This window comes from Lepidochelys kempii, chromosome 7, assembly GCF_965140285.1.
Source record: "Lepidochelys kempii isolate rLepKem1 chromosome 7, rLepKem1.hap1, whole genome shotgun sequence".
In the NCBI taxonomy this organism is placed as follows: Eukaryota; Metazoa; Chordata; order Testudines; family Cheloniidae; genus Lepidochelys; species Lepidochelys kempii.
In genome coordinates this window covers 83,725,167-83,748,587 of record NC_136386.1, presented here as the reverse complement: position 1 = coordinate 83,748,587, position 23,421 = coordinate 83,725,167, and the positions used below count along the sequence as shown (strand labels likewise).

Sequence of the window (23,421 nt, the reverse complement as noted above, 5' to 3'; positions counted from 1 at the left end):
CCTGAGAGTTACCTAAAGGCTCTGAAACCCAAAAGTCAAATAAAAGAACCTTCGCATTTTAAAATTTCATGATTTTTGCAGGGCCGGATTTCGTGATTTGTGAATGCTAGGGGTTTAGTGACTCTTAGTTTAAATGTTAGGGCTCATGAAGGTGATGGAGTAGACAGCATTGGTTAGAGCTGGACATAGGGCACGCAGACAACTCTGCTCAAGCATCTCAATCCCAATCTGCTACGTCTTGTGCTGTTTCCTGGGTACATACAGCTCTGCTGTGGTAACTCAGTACTCCCCTACATCACCTCTGTTCTGGGTCACCCCTTGGCCTTGCCTGAACACGAGCTACCAATTGTTCCTTTGTGTCAACTTTTGGTATGTGTATAAATATTCACTGGGATCAAACCTGAGAAACTCACTGCACTTGTAACCAGAATGGCATACTGAACTCAGGTTTCTAGAGAGGAGACTAGTGTATTAGATCCTTGCTCCGCTGTCAAGTGATCTAGGATCTTGCTTTTTTATAGCTTTTGATTCTTAAAGCAAATGGCCTGGCTGGAATAGAAGTAGTCATGTTTATGTGCCAGGGAGATTGTGAGTGTGTGGTGTCCAAGTCCATTACCAATTCAGTGGTTTTAGTCATGGAAAAAAAGTCACTGGTACTTTAGATTATATTTGCAGCTGCTGCAAAACCTCTATTGTTGATCACTCATGAAATATTGTGATCTCTGTGTTGGGGTGTATAATCTTCTGAGAGGGATGAGCAGGGCATGGGCAGGGGTAGTGGAATGTGAGTATAATGTGAAAGAAGCGGGAGAGTTGGCTGGTATGGGGACCACTGGAATCCAAAAAAGAGCTGTGCCTAAAATCTGAAAAGACAGGTCTGTGTGATTTATGTTGTGGTCATGGTCAGCTTTCCCAATGCAAGCCCTGCTGGGGTTTTGTTTGGATCATACCAATACATTCCTTTAGGCTGTGGGATCGGAGGCCCTGGGGCAGTGCCAGACCCTCTGCTCATTCTCACAGAAGGGAACCTGTGAAAAGAGCTGACATGGAGCAGGAGACTGGGAGAAAGATGCTGTGAACAGCCTACTTTCCGTTTCTACGGCTTGATTTTCTTTAACCCCTCTGGTTCTGATCCATGCTTTGTAGGTACATCCTCCAAGCATCACCCTTCAGAGCAACCTCAAGTGCCTCATGTGTCCTGATAATGCATTCACATTGCTGTTTGGGGAAGTGATGAGGCAGCTCTGACATGAAGTGCGTGCCCCAAGTCCTGGATTTATTGTGTGTTTTCCCTATTGCAAGTGCCTCCACCCAGCAAGAACCGCAGGATTAGTGTGATTTTTGGAGTGCTAGGGTGCCAGTGACACACTATGGATGCCCTGGGTCTGGTTAGCAGCAGCACAGCTGTGGGTCAGAGGCACTTGGTGGAGTCATTCATAGGTTGCTCATGGCTCCAGTGAAGGGTGAAAGAGCAGGCTTCTGTTGGAGCACAGAACATGGCAGAAGTACTTTATAATCTAGTGACGAATGTTCTCTGGATTCTTAATATTTGTTTTTCTTCTCTGAGGGCCTCCAATCTCTTTCATAACCCGAGAAATATTCCTCATCCCCTTCCCTTAAGGTCCCACATTGTAGCAGCCTTGCTCCTGGGGGATGAGGTGAATATATACAACTGCTCCAGAGCCCATAAATGTCACTCTGTGTATTAGCCAGAGGACCTCACTGTAGAGTGATTAAAAGGGCTCCCTTCCCATATAGGCACTCGCCCTCTGTAAGGCTCACAATCTTGAACTGGTCCAGGAGCGAGGCACCCAAGCTTGGGTCTCCTTTGTTGTCTCACAGCTAGTAGGCTGTTGGATTCTGGTTCCACCATTTGTATGTGACACTGAACATTACTGAGAGCTGCCCCTATTGTCAGCAGTGAAAATGAGTACTTCCCCACTCACATCATTGTAGGTGAAGGTGTCTGAGAGAGAAGAAAGGGAAAGGCTGCCACAGAGCAGAGAAGCATGAGGGATAAACAGGGGAAGGACAAAATCTGGAAGAAAATAATCATTTTCAGGCTTCTAAGAGGGTATGGCAAACTGGGTGGAGTGGAAGTAAAGGCAGTGAAGTAAAAGCGGTAAAGAGTAAAAGCAGTAAATGTGGCACCTTATAGATTAACAGACGTATTGGAGCATAAGCTTTCGTGGGTGAATACCCACTTCGTCAGATGCATGTGAAGTAGCTGGCAGTGATTTTTTTTTTTACGTAAGAACGGCCACACTGATCAGACTAATGGTCCGTCTAGCCCAGTATCCTGTGTTCCGACAGTGGTTGGTGCCAGATACTTCAGAGGGAATGAATAGAACAGGGGAATTATCGAGTGGTCCATCCCCTGTTTTCGCTTCTGGCAGTCAGAGGCTTAGAGACACCCAGATCATGGGGTTGCATCCCTGACCATCTTGGCTAATAGCCACTATGAACTTATCTAATTCTTTTTTAAACCCACTTATACTTTTGGCTTCACAGCATCCTCTGACAATGAATTCCACAGGTTGACTATGCATTATGTGAAAAAGTACTTCCTTATGTTTGTTTTATATCTGTTGCCTATTAATTTCCTTGGGTGACCCTGGGTTCTTTTGTTATGTGAAGGGGCAAATAACACTTCCTTATTCACTTGTTCCAAGCCATTCATGATTTTATAGGCCTCTACCATATCCCCTCTTAGTCATCTCTTTTCAAAGCCAAACTATCCCAGTCTTTTTAATCTCTTCTCATATGGAAGCTGATCCAAACCCCTAATCATTTTTGTTGCCCTTCTCTGTACTTTTTCCAGTTCTAATAAACCTTTTTTGAGACGGGGCGACGAGAACTGCATGTGGTATTTAAGATGTGGGCACACCATAGATTTATATAGTGGCATTATGATATTTTCTGTCTTATTATCTATCCCCTTCCTAATGGTTCCTATCCTTCTGTTATTATGATATTTTCTGTCTTATTATCTATCCCCTTCCTAATGGTTCCCATCCTTCTGTCAGTGGTTTTTGTTTGTTTGTTCGTTTGTTTTTACTGCTGCTGCACAATGAGCAGATGTTTTCAGAGAACTATCCACAATGACTCCAAGATCTTCCATGAGTGGAAACAGCTAATTTAGACCTCATCATTTTGTGTGTATAGTTGAGATTATGTTTTCCAATGTGCGTTACTTTGCATTTATCAACGTTGAATTTTATCTGCCATTTTCTTGCCCAATCACCCAGTTTTGAGAGATCCTTTTGTAACCTTTCCAGTCTGCTTTGGGCTTAACTACCTTAAGTAATTTTGTATCATCTGCAAACTGTGCCACCTTGCTGTTTTCCCCTTTTTCCAGATCATTTATGAATACATCAAACAGCACTGGTCCTACTACAGATCCTTGGGGGATCCCACTATTTGCCTCTCTCAGTGTGAAAACTGATGATATATTCCTACGCTTTGTTTCCTATCTTTTAACTTGTTACAGAGCTGTGAGAGGACCTTCCCTCTGATCCCATAGCTGCTTACTTTGCTTAAGAGCCTTTGGTGTGGGACCTTGTCAAAGGCTTTCTGAAAGTCCAAGTACACTATATCCACTGGATTACCCTTATCCACATGCTTCTTGACACCCTTAAAGAATTCTCATAGATTGTTGAGCCACGATTTCCCTTTACAAAAGGCATATTGACTCTTCCCCAACATATTGTGTGTATATATGTGTCTGATAATTCTTCAATAAAAAACTAATTGGTTTAAACTCTGGTTACACTTATGGAAGCATTTGTGGAGCATGCTCAGTAGGAGTAACTGGTTTCCTGACTCTCTCCCTTTCCTTGCAGGAATTGAGTATGGCGATGTGCTTCCAGATTCCTTCCCGTCAGCCCCTGCAGAGACCCTCCCCCATTTCCTACTGGAGCCACAAGATGCATACATTGTAAAGAACAAACCTGTGGAGCTGATCTGCAGAGCCAACCCAGCCACACAGATTTACTTCAAGTGCAATGGCGAGTGGGTGAATCAGAATGACCATCTCACTAAGGAGAGCCTGGATGAGGTGACTGGTAAGAAACCACTGCAGACCTGACTCTCATTTTACCCCATTCCTCCCCCCCCAATTCTCTTTGCTGGCTTTCTCTCTCCTCTGCTACTTCATCTGTCTAATCCCTCTCTCTTTTTAAGGCTCTGTAGTGTGCAACAGAGTGGTATTTAAAGCATATTACTGTGCAGGCATGCCTGAAATGGAGGAATAACTGGACCCCTTTCTGCTCTGGATGAGGAACAGTATTACCGCCTCCTTTCAGCATCGCCTGACAGGATGGACCCCCTTTAAAAGTGTTTTGTAAGCCCCTTCTCTGGTTCCACAGTCAGATTTTGTAAGTTCAAGGAAGACCTTCCCACGACTTAAGAATGAATTTCCTCTCTCTTCTTGTTGCCTACCCCATCCATATATTGGTAAACTGATATAATGCCTCCCCAGTACACCCTATGAGCATTTTACTTTGTCTAATTTTCCTTCAGGCTGTTGATGATTTTTGTTGGTCTTTAGTGAAGTCTGAGACTGAAGTGTCCATGTGTGAATGCAATACTAGAGGAGCATTCGCACCAGAGCCAAAGAGAACAGGAGTGTGATCACCCTTCTCTGTGCTGTGAAGTGTCTGCATGTGCCACACAAAATCAGATTGATCTTTTCTGCTGCCAGATCCTTCTGCAAGTTCATGGCTAATTTGTTGTATACTATTGCCCAGAAGTCTGTCTCAGAATTTACCACTTTCTAGTTTTCCTCCTCCCATTGTATATCTGTAATTTGAGATTATTTCCCCCCAGATATATTAGCTTGTATTTTTCCAATTCATATGATTATTTCCTGTCCATGTGTCCAAACGGTCTAGGTCACTTTGTTTGATTTCTCTGTCTTCACTGCTATTCACAGCTCCTCTCAATTTTGTATTATTTGTGACTTTCAGTAGACGAGCTGCCCCTCCAACTTCAGTAGATGAAGATATTAAATAAGACTTTACCTATCAAACTCCCTTGCTGTACCCCACTGAGAAGCAATTTATCAACATGTTAAAACAGTTGCTTCTTGGAACAGCTATTTCTAGAGAACACAAAAGGAGACCGTGTTCCTAACTTAGTCATAAGTAACCCACAGGAGTTTCAGTCAAGAAGTAGCTATAGTTGAGCCACTTAATAATAGTGACCACAATGTAATTAAGTTCAGTACCCTTGTGGGAGGAATCATACCAGCATGGCTCTTTTAGATGAAAATTGTTCCTCTCCAAGCTACAAAACAGTGTTGATAAAGGAGAACTCTTAGATATAATTTAGTTGGACTTTCAGAAAGCACTTCACAGGAGGTGGTTGAGAAAATTAAGTAGTCAGGCTAAGGTGTAAAATACTGACATGGATTAGAAAGTGGCTGAGACAGAAAACCAAGAGCAGGAATAAATGGTCAGTTTTTAGCACGGCAAAAGGTTAATAGGATCCATGCACGGACCTATTCTGTTTGATCAGAGCAGGATGGAAGATTTTTGGTTGGGATTTTTCAAGGAGCCTCAGAGAGGTCTGCAATGCCCATTCAGTTTCAATGGGATTTGGGTGCTTAACTCCCTTAGTCTCTTTTGAAAATTTCAGCCTTTGGCAAAATGCTTTTCTGATACAAAAGTGGTGCAAAATTCTCAGCAAAAATGTTTCACAAATGGTTCGTCTTTCTTTATCCAGCTCTATTTAAAGTCTGTCCTTGGTACTTGTATCACCCCATTTCTGTGGTATCTGAGAGCCATACAATCTTTCATATGTTTATCCTCACAATATCCTCTAAAGTAGGGAAGTGCTATTAACCCCATTTGATAGATGGGGAAGTGAGGTACTAAGGGACTTGTCTAAAGTCTGAGAAAGTCTGTGGCAGAGCAGGGAGACTCCTGGTCTCCCAAGTCCTGGTCTAATGCTCTAGCCACCAGACATTCCTTCCTCTCTAATTGAATATATTCACTAATGGTCTGGAACAGGCTGAACAAGTAGGTGGCAAACTTTGCAGATGACACAACTTTATTTGCGATAGTCAATCTAGAGAGCTCTGAGGAACTTCAGAAGGACCTAACAAAGCTGAGTGAATGGATGGCATAATGTCCGATGAAATTCACTGTTGACAGAGACAGGGTAATGCACATTGGAAGCAACAACGTGAATTACTCACACACTTTGCTGAGCTCTAAATTAAGAAGAATCATACAGGGAAAAGAGCTAGGAGTCAGCTCATTGAAAAGCTTTGTTCCATGTACAGTGGCAACCAAAAAAGCAAACAGGATGCTTAGAGAATAGGACAGAAAAGAATATTGAGACTTTTATAATGCCATTATATAAATCCTTGGTATCACCCTCACCTGGAATACTCTATTCAGTTTTGCCAACCCTGTATCAAAAAGGGTAAAGCAGAAGTACAAAGGGGTTCAGAGGCTGTCAATGAAAATGACTACAGGCAGGGAAAAAAATTGGATGAGGAGAGATTGGAAAGATCAAGATTTTTGTTTAGAGAGAAAATGAACGAGAAAGGGAGATTATACAAAATGATGGCTCGTCTAAAGAAGGTAGGTCAGGCACTGGCATTTATCTTTCTCATAATCCAGGAATGAGGGGACATTTAATGAAATTGAAAAGCATTTAAAACTGATAAAAAGAAAATACACAACACATAATCAATCCACAGGACTCATTGGTAAAGGGCACCAGAGGCCAAGAGCGTAGTCAGATTCAAAAAACAATTAGATATTTAATGGATAGTGAGAATGTTGACAGGTAGAATTTAAAATATATATAAGCGATATCATCTCTCTCATGCTCAGAGCATAAATCAACCAGTAGCTGCCTGGGCTAGGAAAAATGTATTTTATGGACATATTATTCTATAATTGTCCATTACAGGATTTCTTGCACTTTTCTCTGAAACCCTCATGGTTCTGGTCACTGTCAGAGACAGGATAATGGACTGGTTGAATCATTGGTCTGATGTAATTAAATGGTTTGCTAAAATGTAAATATTTTACATCTACCCCTCTCTATCACTAATTTTGTAACTGTGTCCTAAACAAAAAAGACCAATCAAGTTTATCTTATAAGTTATGGTTCTGTATAAGCCCATGGATGTGGTGAATTGTTCATCACTTGAAGTCTTTAAATCAAGACGGACTATCTTTGAAAGATATGCTCTATCTCAAACAGAGGTTATGGGGTTGATGCAGAAGTTATAGGTTGGGGTTCTTTGGCCTGTGTTGTGCAGAGGGTCAGACTAGATGACCATAATGGTCCCTTCTGGCCTTAAAATCTATTAATAATGTCTATTGTTCATGATCCCGTTAGCCCCTAGATAATGATTTTCCCACAATGTTTTTACCAGTACTTTACTAACAGCACAGCAATTACCATGCTCACTCTTTGCTTTTTAAAATATCAGCATTATAGTTTCTCATCTCCAGGTAATCAGTACCTCCCAAGGTTTCCATCAGTTTTCAAAATCAAATGTCAGTGGTACATGACATCTGGGTCAGCTGATTTGTGCATGTTCACATTTATAAGTATTCATTCACCTGCCTGTGATGAAGAGCTTCCTAATTGTCTCAATGTTTTCCCGTTCCGTCATCCTCATAGCATCACCATCGAGTTTTAACTGGGAGTTCACTCCGTTCTGTGAGTTCTTGCTTGGTTGCCTTTCCAAAACTCTGTAAAGGGAAAACTGTTTATTTAAACCTGAGATATTTGAGCAGTACCGCATGAAACCACTTTTCCTGTTCTTTGCATTTTTCTTTTCCAGAGGATTTGCAGTCTACTATTTCCTATTTACACTCTTCCTTCAGGATTCCCAAGTCACTTTTCATTCTAGTGAATTTGAATACTCCTTCCAGTCACACCTTATTCGCTGTGTCCGAGATTTTAAAAGGTATTGAGGCATTGCTGCAGTCAGTGCTGTAATGCCTAACTGATTTAGGAGCCTAAATCTCATTTTCAAAAGTGATTTTAGGCACTTAGGAGCCAAAATTCCATTGATAGGCAATGGGATTAGGATACCTAAGGGTGTAAATCACTTCTAAAAATGGGATTTAAGACCCTAAATCAGTTAGGCATTACAACGCTGCATGCAAGAATATGCAAATACCTTTAAAAATCTGGGCCTAGATTTCCTAATAAATTCACTCAAGATTCCTTAATTACCTTGCATGCTGAGTTTACAAGTTGCAGGTCAGATCCATAAAAATGAGGATAGTTGTGCAAATTTTGGGATGGGTGGCTGCTCTGAAGGGAGGTACATCACAAGTCAGACATCTCGTTCAACCCCTCTCCTTCTGGATTCATGTAGGGCAGCTATCTCCCCCAGCTGGGGATTACCAGGAGAAGGGTGTGTGGGGATGAAGTAGAGTTGTTATTCTATCTACAGGTGATGAGTGATTGTAGGAAGGAAAAATGTTTGTTCCTGAGCAGTTAGTTTTTGTTCTTGTTTGCGGGGTTCAGTTTTCTATGTAGAATGAATGTATAACTATAATTAAAATGTCCATTAAAGAAATGTGTACTGCACTGTTGAACTTCTGCAAAAGTCCATATGAAATAGGTAAATTTATTTAATTACTAGCTAAATTACCAGTATGAATATCAAATGAATTCAGGATGGCAGGAGGCTTTACAGTCCCAGGAGGCTAGTTGCTGCGCACTGCTGTAATCCCAGCTGTGTGATCACAAGTCAGATGTGATTCAAAGGTGGTGGAGCCAAGGTGCAATGCAAAGGAGTTTAGTGAAGCTAGGGAGATGGGCACCTTATGTGAGTCAGGGTGCGATAATAAAATAAGCCTTCTAATAAAGGTAGCAGTGCATGGGGCTATATGCAACATTATAGAGCAGCGAATGCTGTAGTAACTATGTGTTTTATATCTGTAACTAGCTGGCAGTGCTTTCTAGGGTTTATAATTCCATCATGGATCTTTGCTCAGAGTTGGAACTCTACATACTACAGAAAATAGAGAAGCTGGTAGTCTCCAGTGATTCTTCTGTGCTTTGCAGTTCAAAAAGGGCTTCGTTTTCTCAAGTGGAAATGTGCAGAGTCTTTAGTTTAGAACGTGGGTGGTTACCTTGGAGAGAAAAATGCAGCTAAAAGGCCCACCGAGAGTGATTTCATTGTAGTAAGGTGGTGACTTGTTGTGGCTTCTTGTACCTGCTGGAAGTAATGACACGTGGTGGCTGCATTTAATGGGTACTCCCCACATGTTGCTGAAGTGTAGTGGCCACCTTTACTGAGGAAATGAGCAGCTTTCCACAGTTACTGCCAGACGGCACCTTTGACTGCTCCTGGTCTCTCTGAGTGCACTCCCTCTAAATGTCAGGTCTGTAGCAGTCACCTGTCCCTGGGAATGGAATCAACGTGGGGAGCTGGACTAGAGCTCTCGAGGTCCTGTCGACCCCTGTATTTCTCAAAAGGAAAAGGAGTACTTGTGGCACCTTAGAGACTAACCAGTTTATTTGAGCATAAGCTTTCATGAGCTACAGCTCACTTCATCGGATGCATACTGTGGAAAGTACAGAAGATCCTAATTGGTTAGTCTCTAAGGTGCCACAAGTACTCCTTTTCTTTTTGCGAATACAGACTAACACGGCTGTTACTCTGAACCCTGTATTTCTGTCATTCTCCCACTCTGACTGGGCCCTGGATTGCATTCCCTGTGCATCAACCGTGAGTTGCGTCAGCAAGTCTGACATGCATCCAGACCCTGCAGCTCTGTTCCCTCCGGGACAATGACAGTGGTAACCGGTGACCAAACAACCTCCTTAAATCCATATATTTATTTAGAACAAAAGCGTTTTGGAGAAAACCTATCTTAAAAATGATATAGTGGACTATACATATGTCCTAAGCTTACCAGGTGTATAACCATCTTCCACAGGGGGACCTTGGTTGGACTCACTCCATGCAGACTTCTCCCTAGAGCCTCTCAGTTTCAGCCCTATGCCCTGTCAGAGCTCACTGACAACTCCCTAGATAGCCCCTGATAACTTACCCTCCTGCCCCCACTTGGCAGGAATCAAGTCACTTTAACTCTTTATAGCCCTTTGATCTGGTAATTCTGTGCTATGGCAAAACAAGGTTTGCAGCTGGTTGAGACAGGATCTTGAAGTTAACACTTTTCCCCATTGTCTTGCAAGTATGTGCTTAGGCATTCTTATCTGGGAAGCCATTACATGGCCTTCATGCATTGGACCCTATTGAATTTGAGCATTATGGATATATAGTAAACAGTCCACTGCCCCCAATGTAAATTAGATTGATCTGTTACATAGGAAATTCAAACAATGGCCAGTATACAATAACTTCCCCCTGCTGACTGGTTACCTATAGTGTTCATAAAATTGTTATATCTCAATGTTCATAACATGGGAAATAGTGGCCATTTTGAGTAAGGGAGTGCTGTTGATATAATGGAAAACATAGGGAAACATTGCTAATAACTTTGTTTAATTAGAACCTAATTTCTTCAAAGGCATATTTGAAGGCGTTTGGCAATGAGTTTTCACTATATGAAAAGTCTGAAGGATAAAAATCTTTCATGTATGAGCAAAAGGGGTCTGGAAAATGTTCTCACTTTTTGGGGAAAAATTTCTTAAAGGCCCCACTTGTAATTAATTTTAACTCCTAAAAGCAGTAACAGATTTAGTTGACCGTCCTCAGAAAATTCAGTCTTCACTCACAGATTGTGCTGTAAACTTGGAGAGGAAACATTTTGTTCTTCACTGAGGTTGAATTGCAACTGTAGGTGAAAAACTGAATCCAACTTTCATATAGAGGCAATACTGCACCTCTGTAATAAAACTATAGGCAGCTGGCTTACCTGACCAGCAGCCATACTGAGAAAAGAAGCTAGAATAAAGATGGCCTACTATGCTAACAGTATTCATATCAGGTCAACTATGCATTGATAGAACAACTGCAAAGGGGAGAGGGGTCACAAAATTGCCCATTTCAACTTAACATAGTAAAGTTTGATTCTCTTAACACAATATCCTTAGCTACAGATCAGAAATATGAGCTTTGAATAATAACTTTTATGGTGAATTTTGTTAAAGTAAACATACTTTATAATGTTTTGTAGCGTATCTTAGTATATTTTATGTGGAAAAAATGAAAATAAGCCAAATCAGAGAATAATAATTCAGACATAAAAACAGCTAACATCTGTACTAGCAGACATGCTAGAAAGTAGCTCTCCATTTAAGTGGCCATGGAGAGCAAGACATATGAGTGTTAACTTTACACTGCTAAGATGCATAATGTTCTAACATGGCAGTTTAAAGCTATAACCCATCTTTATGTGGTTAAACAATTCAGGCAAGATTTTCACAAATGACTAGTGATTTGGGGCTATCTGACTTCTTGGGTGCCCAACTGAGATACTTTAAAGGGCTGATTTTTCAGAAAGCGCTGAGCACCTCCCTCTGAAAATCAGATCCCTTTAAAATGTGTAAAGACTCTTGACATCCAAAACATGAATCATTGCTGGAAATCTTGGGTGTTTTTTGTTTTTTTTCTTCCCTAAACTTTCTTTTTTTCCATGGGAAATCTTTTTTGTTTGTTTCAGGTATCTCATTATTTTCTATAGAAAGGTGAGTAAAAATAAAGTCATTTCTAGTTACATTGATGGAAATAAATTAACCAAAATTTGAATTAACAAAATATACAGCTGCACATGGTTTTGAAGTCTGTGCCTTTAAAATGCAAGGCTAGCACATGATCTATTAAGTTACACAGAATTTGATAGATCGCTAAGCAACCCTTCAGGTTTCCATCGTGTTCTGTCAATGCAATAGTAATGTATTAAAAAACAGGGAAAGAGTTATAAAAAGAAGGGCACTGTACATTTTGAACAAAGCGTGTTCTTCAGTTCATACTAAAGCCATGTCTACACTACTACTTACGTTGCCAAAACTTATGGCGCTCAGATATATGGAAAAAAACAGCAATCCCTGAGTGATGCAGGAGACACTCTCCTGCCGATATAGTTACCGTCGCTCATTTAGGTGGTTTTATTTTGTTGACAGGAGAGCGCTCTCACATTGGCACAGAGTGGCTACACGAGTGAGCTGTACTGGTACAGTTGTGCCGCTGTAAGCTTGCTAATGTAGACATGGCCTTAGCGAGGGATACATGTCTGGAATATGTCGTGAAAATAGGAACTCATTCCCTGTTTTGTTTCTTCAACAATAAATATGAGGACGAGAATGTTCTATATTTTTCTCCATGGGTGGGGCACCTACTAAAATAACACTTTTCCTTTATTTTTTTAATGTGATGTAGATGTGACTAGGTTTGTACAAAAACACAGAAAGGCTAAGGTATCCGTGCCCGGTATTGTTGGGGCAATAAAACAGATTCCTTAGTGTATACAGATAGTAACTGGGGCTTTATTTTAAACAAGACAGAGTCCTGATAGCGGCTCCTCATATAAGTTATCACACCCTGGGATGGCTAAACACAGTCCAGCTGGCTAAGGCATGTTCAGGAGACCAGAAATAGTCTCAGAAGTTGACCCACTTGACCACTTGCCGTGACCCTGTTCAATTCAGCTAGATTGTGTTTCTCAGTTTAAGAGACAGAGTCCTCACCTTCCTCTTTCATCTCCTCTCAGTGGCCACTTCTCTTTCGCAGACTGTGAGGGGCTGGCATACTGTTCTTGCCACCTCACTTCACTGCCAAATGTGAGCAGTCACGTGATTTATTTCCAAACCATTTTGTGCCTTCAGGGCCTCTGCTGGGTGCAGTGGCACCATGTGCATCATCGGAGCTTTAATATGTCCAAGGGTCCTTGTCAGCTGCAGATAGGCACTTTAAAGGGTTGTTGTCAGGCTGATTTTGACACAACATTTAGACTATGTAGAAACAAGATTTAATGGGGCCTAAAGTGAGATCAATAGAAATGTGTATAGATTTTAAAAAAAAAAAAATTCCAGTGGAAAAAGATTTTTTGTTTGGATTTAAACATTCCCCTGCCTTGTTTTGGAACCCAAACTTTTCAGCATTGTGGTAGTGAATAAAACCCTGGAAGGATACCTGACATGAACCTGGCTAGAAACAAAAGTGAAATTGACTACTTTACTTTCATTGCCCCGCCTGGGCGAAATGTAAAAAGTAAACAATCAAGAGAGTGGTAAAAAGCAAATGTGATGTTTTTAAATCCTTCAGTTTTAATAGGGTTTTAACTCAGGATATTCAGCTTATTTGTTGTTGAGATGAGATTTTTTTTAAACCCTCTTAAATGGCAATGCAGCAGTACCACCTGCATATCCAGAAACATGGTGTCATCTTTAAAACACTGTGTGTGGGTGGAGGGGATCCCGGCATGGATCAGAATTTGGATCAAGCCCTTGAAAAGAAGGTGGATGGGACAAGAGAAGAAGTGGTTGCAAAGGAAGAGAGGAGATGACTACCTCATGAAGAAGGGTTGTTTCTCTCATCAAATGCATCCCTCTGTCAAGTTCCTTTTTTGAGCTGCAGGGCCATCATTTTCCTCCCCGTCAGTCAGTGCATGTGTGTGTGAGTACACACATGCGCGCACACAGTATACTTCCATATGCAGCTTATTTCATAAAGGTTCAGCAGTCTAGCCTCCTTAACCCCCTGTTTTGTTGTCTCTCCTTCCAGGGATCCTGATGCGGGAGGTCCAGATCGAGGTCTCCCGGCTGCAGGTGGAGGAGCTCTTTGGGTTAGAAGATTACTGGTGTCAGTGTGTGGCGTGGAGTTCTGCGGGGACCACGAAAAGCCGAAGGGCCTACGTCCGCATAGCGTGTAGGTGTAATACACGCATACCATTCATCACAGCCCCTGTCCCTATCTCTGTCACTTGCTCCTTCTTGCCAGCCTGTCCCCACACCCTGCGTGGGAAATCCTTTCCGTCTGCCCTCATGGGGAATTTTGTGGAGAGGGGTTCTTAACAGGTTTATGCATTTGACAATCTGTGTAGGGTTTTATAATTACTTAAGTTGGCAGAAGCTCCTACTCCCATTCCAGGCATCAGAGCAGGGACAGAATCTCTCCTCCCTTATTCTATAACCGGATGGTTTCCTCCCAGTATAGTTCCATGACTCCTCCTTTCCCACTGCCTGCCAAGCTTACCCAGGATAACCACTGAGGTAGATGCTAACCCCACTCCCATTTAATGAGCCAGTGGGGTTCACGCAGTGTGGCAGAGCCACATTCCTCCATTACACCACCCTAGCCATGCCTGCTGGATTTAGTGGATAGGATCAGTGCTGTCTAGTGGTTACAAGTTAGGGCCGGGAACTCCTGAGAACTGTTCTCAGCTCTAGCATTGACTCACGGTGTGACCTTGGGTAGGTCATATACCCTCTCTGTACCTGAGTGTTCACACCTGTAAATGGGGATAAACTTACCTGTCTCACTAGGGTGTTGTGGTAATTAGCTAGTTAATGTTTGTACCGTGCTTTCAACATGCTCAGCACTTACATGGTGCTTCATTATTTTTAAAAAAAAGAAAAGGAGTACTTGTGGCACCTTAGAGACTAACAAGTAAGGTGCCACAAGTACTTCTTTTCTTTTTGTGAATACAGACTAACACGGCTGCTACTCTGAAACTTGTCATTATTTTTAGCAGCCTGACAAGTTAGCACCTCAGCCACAGAGGTGATTTGCCTGATTCAGCAACTTTAAATCCTACATCCTGGATTGACCTCCTGTGTTGTTTCCTTTAGCAAGTGAATAGCTCATGCATTCTTAGGGTGGGAGAAGTCAACAACTGGGCTATTCTGCCACCCAAAGGATGTAAGAGGTGATTCTCTTGACAAGGAGAGAGCTGGGGAAACAGTGCATTGCAGTTCTGCCAACAGGGAAGTTGTTCTGTGATTAAAGATGCTTCCCTATAGAAGCATCATGCTGAATATGGAAAGTCCATATGGAAACCTACTTTAAGAATACGTTACAGTTGCACTCTGTACAGCTTGCACGAGGGAGCCCCCTTCCCTGTAGGCACTAGCTACACAGCTGAGCAAGGCAATATGCACCTTCCCTTTCTACAGAGCTACGAGGTGCATCTTAGACCATATCTACACTATATGAGAGCTATAACATCCTAGCTATAGCGCCGTAGATCTGCCAGCATAGCCCCATAATGTAGACACAGCCTACACCAATGGAGGGGGTTTTCCGTCGTTATAGGCACACCACCTCCTTGCGCGCTGGTAGCTAGGTTGGTGGAAGAATTCTTCCACTGACCTAGCCACATCTATGCTCCGGGTTAGGTCGGCATAGCTGAACCGCTCGGGGGTGTGGATATCTCACCCGCTGAGTGCCATAGATATGTCGACCTAAGTTTTAAGTTTAGACCAATCTTAGTGGGCCTCCCTCTTGCACACCTTACAAAGGGCGCAGTAGCCCCTTTGTACCTTTCCACGAGGCAGCTGCGTTAGCTATGTGTGCACCTGCAGTGCTGCCTTCCCTCCAGAAGACTCGGCGGGACTGAGAGCAGGGTTATTTAGGGTGGAAACTGTTCTGTTGTTTTATCTGTAGCAGTTGCTTTTCCCCTGCTACAGCAGCTGAAATGTTCTCAGCCTTCAAGGCTGTTTTGATACGAAGTGATGCTTCCTGCTCTCAGTTGACAGTAAGGCCACAGCTAGGAATAAAGCTGTCTGTTTTCTTAGGAACACACAGCACTTTTTCTTTAATTTGCCTGCTTTGAGACTACATAAAAAGCCTTCTCTTTTCTCCTTTCCAAAATGGTTCCCAGCTCAGTGACATTTGCTACTGGATCTCTGAGTTTCACGAAGTCGCCCTGTGGCTTGTCACACACCCCATAAAAGCAGTGGGGGAGGGGGGAGAGAGAGAGAAGAATAGCACAAAAAAAAATTGGTGCCCAATCGCACTTCGCTCAAGTTGGAGCAATGCTTATTGGAAGCAATTCCTATGGATTGCAGCGCCATCTAGTGACGAAGGGAAGGACTAGTATCAGTTGCTCCTTTTTCCCTGCGAAGTGTGGCCCACGAATGTACAGTAGGCCTTCACGCGGTGGTGTATTGGACTGCTTGTCCTCTTTCTTTTAACAACCCATGTGATCATGAGTAAAGACATATTTGTTCCATGTACATAAGGCCCAGTTCTGCCATCCTTATTCAGAATGAGTGGTTCCTTACTATGCAGCTGGTGCCAATGACTTCAGTGGGATTATTCCTGAAGTAAGGTACTGCTTAATGTAATGACGGCAGAATTTGGCCCATGGATAGCATGCTACTTATAGTACGTAGTATGAGCACAGTAATATATGGCCACTTTCATATTAGATCCTATATGACCTACTATGTCATTTGCATATTCTGTAATTCCAAATGTTAACACACAATATTTATGTATAATTCACTTAGAATAAGATAAATGCAATTTACGTGTGATGAAGGCACAGTGCCAGATTTTCAAAAGTGCCCAGCTCCTGGGAGTTACTGGGCAATGGGCCTTTTGAAAATCTGACCACTTCATGTAGGGGCCTAACTGGAAGCAGAGCCCTTCTGAAAATGTTGTCTCATTTAGAATCGTAGAATATTAGGGTTGGAAGGGACCTCAGGAGGTCATTTAGTCCAACCCCCTGCTCAAAGCAGGACCAATCCCCAGTTTTTGCCCCAGATCCCTAAATGGCCCCCTCTAGGATTGAGCTCATAACCCTGGGTTTAGCAGGCCAATGCTCAAACCACTGAGCTATTCCTCCCCCAGGTGCCTCAGATGGAGCTTTTGGGGGCTGAACTCTTTTGAGAATCTGGCCCATGGATTTCCTTGAAATGCATAGTGCTACTTAATAGACAGCATGAATTCCAGCTCATAATGGTACATCCCCACCCTGACCTAAGCTGCTCCAGCATGCTCTGCCCCTCTTTTCACTAGTGCGGCAAAACAGCAAGCCCATACTTCAGTGGTCCCCTTTCAGAAACACAAGACTTCTTAATTTTGGATGGATTTTGATGAAAGAATATGAAGTTTCTAGGCAGGAACATGAAACTCTGGCAACAGCAGACTAGCACGTCCTCCCTTCTGCCTGCTCTGAACAGTTCATTTAAGGGAAGGCGAGTGAATCCCATTTCAGGAATGGGAGAGCACTCAAAATCATGTTTTATCCATGGGCAAGTGGATGTCAGCCCTTGTTCTGAGACATCTTTTGGCAGACTTGACCTTTTTCTGCTGGAATATGATTCCATCCAGAAGACAAGTAAGCACCTGGGAACAATAGTTCTTACATTGGCAAGGATAAACTGGGGTACAAAGAGCCAGCTAGGTGGGTGGGGCAGGAAAGACGGGTGGAGGTGGTAGACAGGAAATCTCTGGGGATTCTAATTGGGCTGGTCAGCAGGCCATGTTACACTAAACTCCTGACAGATTTTATCTTGCTGCAGGCTCCTCTGTCCATATATGGTACCCCCAAGGTTTTTTGGGTTGCTCCATTCGTGTCACTGGCTGATAACACTTGGGGTTCATTTTTCTTTCCCAGACCTGAGGAAGAACTTTGACCAGGAGCCTCTAGGGAAAGAGGTTCCACTGGAACATGAGGTGTTACTGCAGTGCCGCCCCCCAGAGGGGGTGCCAACGGCAGAGGTAAGCCATGCTATCTCTCTCACACCTCCCAACAGCAGAACTGGCCTGAGGGGCCGCACCAGGTAGAAGGTGCCAGCATGCTGGGGACGTATTTTACTCCCACAAGAAAAACTCTGCTCATACTTTTTAGCACAGCTATTTTCCCCCTGCGTCTTTGCCCAAATAAATCAGACTTTCTATTGACACTGACCCTGGCAGATGACCCTCAGCATCATAAAGCCCTCTTCATAGTGAGGGATTACTACAGGGAAGACTGCACCATCTCCAGTCCCCTGGGGGCCTTCAGTCGAGCAGCAGCATCCCCAAAATGGACAAAACTGGCAGGGGATGGGACATAGTCAGATCAGCAGAGGGATGTGCTGATTTACCACAGCCTGTGGCAGTCTGGCTCTTAGGCATCCCTCCACAGATGACTAGAGCTGCTCTCCCTTGGCAGAAAACCCTAGGGAACGCTGCTTGCCCTCGGTTGGCTGTATCTCCCCAGGGATGTGATGGGCTAGACTAGCCCAATAAAGCCGACTTCCCCGCCCCATCGGGAGCGACACCATTTCAGTGCCCAGCTGCCAGCTCCCCTCACTATACAGGCTGATGCATGAAAACACTCCTGCAGTCCAGTGGGAAGGAAGGAATTTGAAGCACATTTCCTCTCCCACCTGCAGTCTCTGTTTATGGCTGTCCTGGTGGGTGTTAGTCTGGAGAGACTCCACCCTCTTAGATTTGCGAGAGTTGCTGGTTTGTTTCTGAGGGCACCTGTAACTGTTGGAAATTATTTTCCACCTGCCGGAGGCGGATGCTAGAATAGCTTTTACAAGGCTTCTGGCATAGCTTGTATTTTGCCAGTTTTAGCAGACATGCAGCTTTCTGTTATGGATTTTATTGCCCTGCGCCATTTCCTGCTGTGGTTTTTGTTTTTCTTTAATCAGAGGCCATGGGAATTTACTGGTAACCAGCCCTTCTCACCTGCCCTCCCTGCCTCCCTCAGCTGGACGCAGCTGTGGCTTCAATGAGGCCTGATCATGAAGGTGAATAATTGCTAGCCAGCCTTCTACATTCACCGTCGTGATCCATTAATAAAACAGCACAAGCTATTTCCAAGCCACCTTGGGGGATGCGGCCTCCCCCAAACTCCGGTCAGCCCCCAGCGCTCGCATCTTATCCATTGTCCCTTGCAACACTTTTACCATTCCAGCTGGGATTGCTAACACCTCAGCAATGTGCCAGTTAAGTTCCAGCGAGGAGCAAGGGAGAGAACATATGAGATAGATTGGGCACATCTTTGCAGATGGATTGGGGCCATGATGGATGGCCTCTTGCAGGCCGTCAGCTTCCATTATTCAGCAAAACTGTTTATTTTGGGCAGTGGAACTGTTATTCTGACATCTAATAACACACTTAACCTCAACACCTGTTCAGCCCACGCCTCCCTGCTGTACATGCTCATCTGCCATTAACCCCTTGTAGGAGTGATCTGGAAGAAAAGAAAGCACAGAATGATTTGTTTAAATGCTATGGGTAAAAATGAGTGAGTGAGGCCTGGAAAGAGCGAAGTTCATGGACTCTCCTAGCAAGGCAGGGCCTTTCCCCAAGGCCAGTCGCCTTTCCTCCTTGCTCCAGTAACTCAGTGCAGTACCATTAGCATCACTGTGAGTGTGCTCTGTGTGTGATAAGCTTCTGACTTGTCATCTCCCATAGAAAAAGCAATTAGATGGACAAACCAGGTTAGTGCCAGCCAAGCTTGTAGGGGAGGTGAGAACAGTTGGGGAGGGGTGGGCTTCTGTCCCCGTTCTTGAGTGGTAAACAAAACTCACATGCCTCATGTTGTCAGCATCTCTCCAAGCAACGCAAGCCTCATTCTTGTATGGAATTTGTTGACTGTTGCAACTTTTTTGATAATGTGTAAATAAGCTACACCTAAAAGCCGCAGGAAAGTTTATTTTAAATCTTTAATTTTTTTCTTTTCTCTTTCACACCTGCGTGTACTTTGACAAGCCCCTGCATACCGACTGACACAGAAATACGTACACACATTAGAGAGGCAGTGTTCTCCACTGGGCAGAGCACTGGACTGGGACTCGGGGGAGATGGGTTCTATTCCTGGTTCCTGGCTCCATCACTGTGCCAGTGACCTGATGTATGGCTATGGGCATGTCACTTTACCACTCTGTGCCTACCTTTTCCCTCCAGCGGTGTTTTGTCAACTTAAATTGGCAGGACATCCGAGTACAGGAGATGTGCCAACTCATGCTTGGAGTGTGACCACCATGGATGCACAGTCCCAGCAATGGACACACCAAGGAGCTGCATGATGACATCATGCCTCATAGGGCTATATCTTGCTCACTCCTAGTTCTGATTCACAGATTCCAAGGCCAGAAGGGACCATTGTGATCATCTGGTGTGACTTACTGTGTAGCACAGGCCATAGAGCTTCCTCAAAATAACTCCTAGAGCAGATCTTTCAGGCAAACATCCAATCTTGATGATGTAAAGATGGTCAGCGATGGAGAATCCACCGTGACCCTTGGTAAATGGGTCCAGTGATTAATTACCCTCACTGTTAACAATGTAGATCTTATTTCCAGTCTGAATTTGTCTAGCTTCAACTTCAGAGCCCATTTTCCCCTCTTCTTTGAGTCCTATTCCTGCTCATCTCCTTCTGTGTGTCAATCAAATTGCCTTCTACTCTGTAGTTTTTCTTACCACCCCAGTGCAAGGTTCTTCCAGTATAATTAAAGCAACTGGGCCCTGATTTGGTTTACACCCTGCTTACACCATTTGTAAGCCAGCATTGTGGTGGGGACCATATGGCGTTCGGATTTCTTTCCTAGCCCTGGCCCGCACTCCCATTAGCCACATCCCATGTTAATTGTCTCTTCATCCTTGCACCCACTGACCAGCATTCCTTGTGTGCTAGGGGAGCACAGTAGCTCAGGAAAGAGCCAGCATGTGTCACACCTCTTTGGCCACCTGTTAGTATAGCTTCCCCTTCTCTCATCCTGTGCAATGAGCGGGATGGTTAAGGCCACCTTCTCACTCACTCACTCTCAGCTATTTATCGTTTCTTTTCCTGGGAGTGCAATGATGGATTTTGAGTGGTGCTCTCAGAGATTTAGCCAGGTGATTTCTGGTAGTGACAATGTACGCTGGATTTTTAACTCTGTAATCTTGCTTTCTCGTTATGATACCTAATTGCCTCTGGTTCTTTTTCTCTTTTTTCCTCCTTTCTCTGTTTTCTTTTACTAACTTTCCCAACCCTGTAATCTCTTTCATTCTTCTGTCTTTCCTTTCTTCCCTTTCTTTCTCCCCTTTTTTTCTGCCTTTCTAGGTGGAGTGGCTGAGGAACGAGGATGTTATTGACGCCACCCGAGACACCAACTTCCTGATAACCATAGATCATAACCTCATAATCAAGCAGGCCAGGCTTTCGGACACCGCCAACTATACCTGCGTGGCCAAGAACATTGTGGCTAAGCGCCGGAGCACCACAGCCACTGTCATCGTCTATGGTACTGACCCTTTGTTCTTAGGAACACAGGGGTTAGCCAAAGTGTGTGTCCACGAGCCCAGGGGAACCTAATGTGGTTGTCTGTGGCTTTATCTGTAGAAATATCAGCTAACGCACATGCCTGGCCTGAGGCATAGAACTCATGCCCTACCACACCAGAAACGGACCTCTTGAGCTGAAAGAGACTCTCCATCGGCTTATACCAGTACTAAAGTTTATTCTTAGGCTTTTGAAAGCAAACCTGAAACTAGGGGGCAAAAAACCTTGCCTGGTTGCTAGTTTTGATACAAACCTGGCTGCTTTACTGAAATATATACATGGTGCCTCAAGTGAAGCTGGGCTGCATCGTTTGAGCAAACCTAAACAAGTTTTACAGGGAAACCAGATGAAATGCTGGAGTTGGCTGAGTTTTCCTTTGAGTTTCACGTATGAGAAACAAAAAGCAAAATTCGGAGGCTGCAAACCACAGTGAACCAACATGAAAGGATAAAAGTCCAAGCAAAACCCACAAATCTGTCTCTGTTCGATTTCTGGAGCAAAATAGTGGCCGTTTTCTGCTCTGTCCCACTAAAAAGCTCTCCATGTCAAAAATATTTGTGAAGTTAAAACTCCTAGGCCAGCAAAGCTGGGATAAATCAGTGCAGCTCCAGTGAGGTGAGGAACCAGGAACATTTCAAAAACGTTCAGGGTTTTTCAACCAGCTGGAGTTGGGAGGTGCTCACTTAGAAGGTGCATGTTTATTTGTTGGAGAGCGTTGTGAATGGGGGTGGTGTCAGATTAAAGGAGCCTGGTGATTGGCTGGTGTGGATCAGTCTAGGGAGCTGGAAAAGAGTAGGTACAACCCTGACCTTGTTTAGTGACCCCTCCTGGCGGGTCCATGAAACTGTAGTGTTCACTCCACCAGCAGCTTTCCCTGTTGGCTGTAGTGACTGCCAGGGAGGGAGAGGACGAAAGTGGCTGGACTGGTGCCGGGACACGAATATGATGATATTCCTGGGCTCTGAGTTTTTAAGCAGCATGTTTTTTCCTGTTTCCTTCTCTGTACACAGTGAATGGTGGCTGGTCCACCTGGTCAGAATGGTCTCAATGCAACAACCGCTGTGGCCGTGGCTGGCAGAAGCGCACCCGGACCTGCACCAACCCAGCACCTCTCAATGGCGGCTCCTTCTGTGAGGGGCAACCCTTCCAGAAAATGGCCTGTACCACGATGTGCCCAGGTAAAGGCAATTCATGCAAGAGCCTGAGGCCAGCTGTAATCATGGGTGTGTGCTCCCCTCTTTGGATTGTCCAGTTCAGCACTATCTCTAGCGCTGCCCAGGGGCTTGTGGAGATGGTGTATGTTGTGGAGGGGGATCTGCAGGAGGTCAGGGGGCATGTGTCTCAGAGTAGCCTCCTTCCAACTCGTATGAAGTGACTTTTCCCTGTTGAAAACTCTCGTTGTGGGCTATGAAAACTGAATGTCCTAGACCTGAGAGCAGCCATCCACCTTACATTCCCCAAGCCACTGCAGGACTGGGCTTGACATACAATGGACCTCCATAAGGACTCCCTCGAGTACCTAGGCTGGTGAAGCTGTCTCTTTTTCCAGATCACCCTTCTCCCAAATGATCTGCCAAAACCCTTCTTTGCCTGCCCTGTCATCTAGAGAACAAGCCACCAGTGAGACCTTCCAGTTCTCAGCTGTTTGGGCTTCTAAAGCCAGTTCACATCTGCATTTCTGTAATGGCTTAACCTCCCAATTCAGAGGTTGTGCAGCAGCTGCCTCATCCTAAGGTTTCTTTTGATTGTTATCTGTTAGATTAGAGAAGCCAAATGACTGCTGTGTATACAGTACTGATTCAAATCTCTCTGCTCCTTCCTCCAAGCCTTCAATGAATTTTTTTCTCTGTGTGTGCGTGTGTGTGTGTCTGTGTTTTTCCTGGAATGCAGTAGATGGAGCCTGGACAGAGTGGAGCAAGTGGTCAGCGTGCAGTACGGAGTGCACCCACTGGAGGAGCCGGGAATGCACTTCCCCAACCCCAAAAAACGGAGGCAAGGACTGTAGCGGAGTGTTGCTGGATTCCAAAAACTGCACTGATGGGCTGTGCATGCAAAGTGAGTGAGCCAGTGTGGGGGACAGCGTGGGAGGGAGGGAGAGGGAGGAAAAGGACAACCAGGGGGAAAAAACCATGGCTAAAAGGGTTTATTAGAAGGGAAGGCATTGCAAGCTGAAGGGTTTATTCTGCCTTTGTCTAGGCAGCAGGCACTATACATGGTCTCCCATTCCAGGTGGGCACAGAACTCCAGCTCAAGATCA

At 44.1% G+C, this 23,421-nt stretch overlaps 1 protein-coding gene across 4 annotated transcripts in view; it reads left to right on the top strand.

The window, feature by feature from the left end:
• Positions 1-23,421, top strand: part of UNC5B (unc-5 netrin receptor B) — a 151,599-nt gene that overhangs the window by 102,976 nt on the left and 25,202 nt on the right. For all 4 annotated transcript variants that reach the window (XM_073353571.2, XM_073353570.2, XM_073353569.2 and 1 more), the window contains exons 2-7: positions 3,843-4,064; positions 13,676-13,819; positions 17,517-17,620; positions 20,946-21,126; positions 22,175-22,342; positions 23,055-23,219. In XM_073353571.2, the coding sequence (XP_073209672.1) occupies positions 3,843-4,064; positions 13,676-13,819; positions 17,517-17,620; positions 20,946-21,126; positions 22,175-22,342; positions 23,055-23,219 (984 nt within the window). The remainder of the gene's footprint in view (positions 1-3,842; positions 4,065-13,675; positions 13,820-17,516; positions 17,621-20,945; positions 21,127-22,174; positions 22,343-23,054; positions 23,220-23,421) is intronic.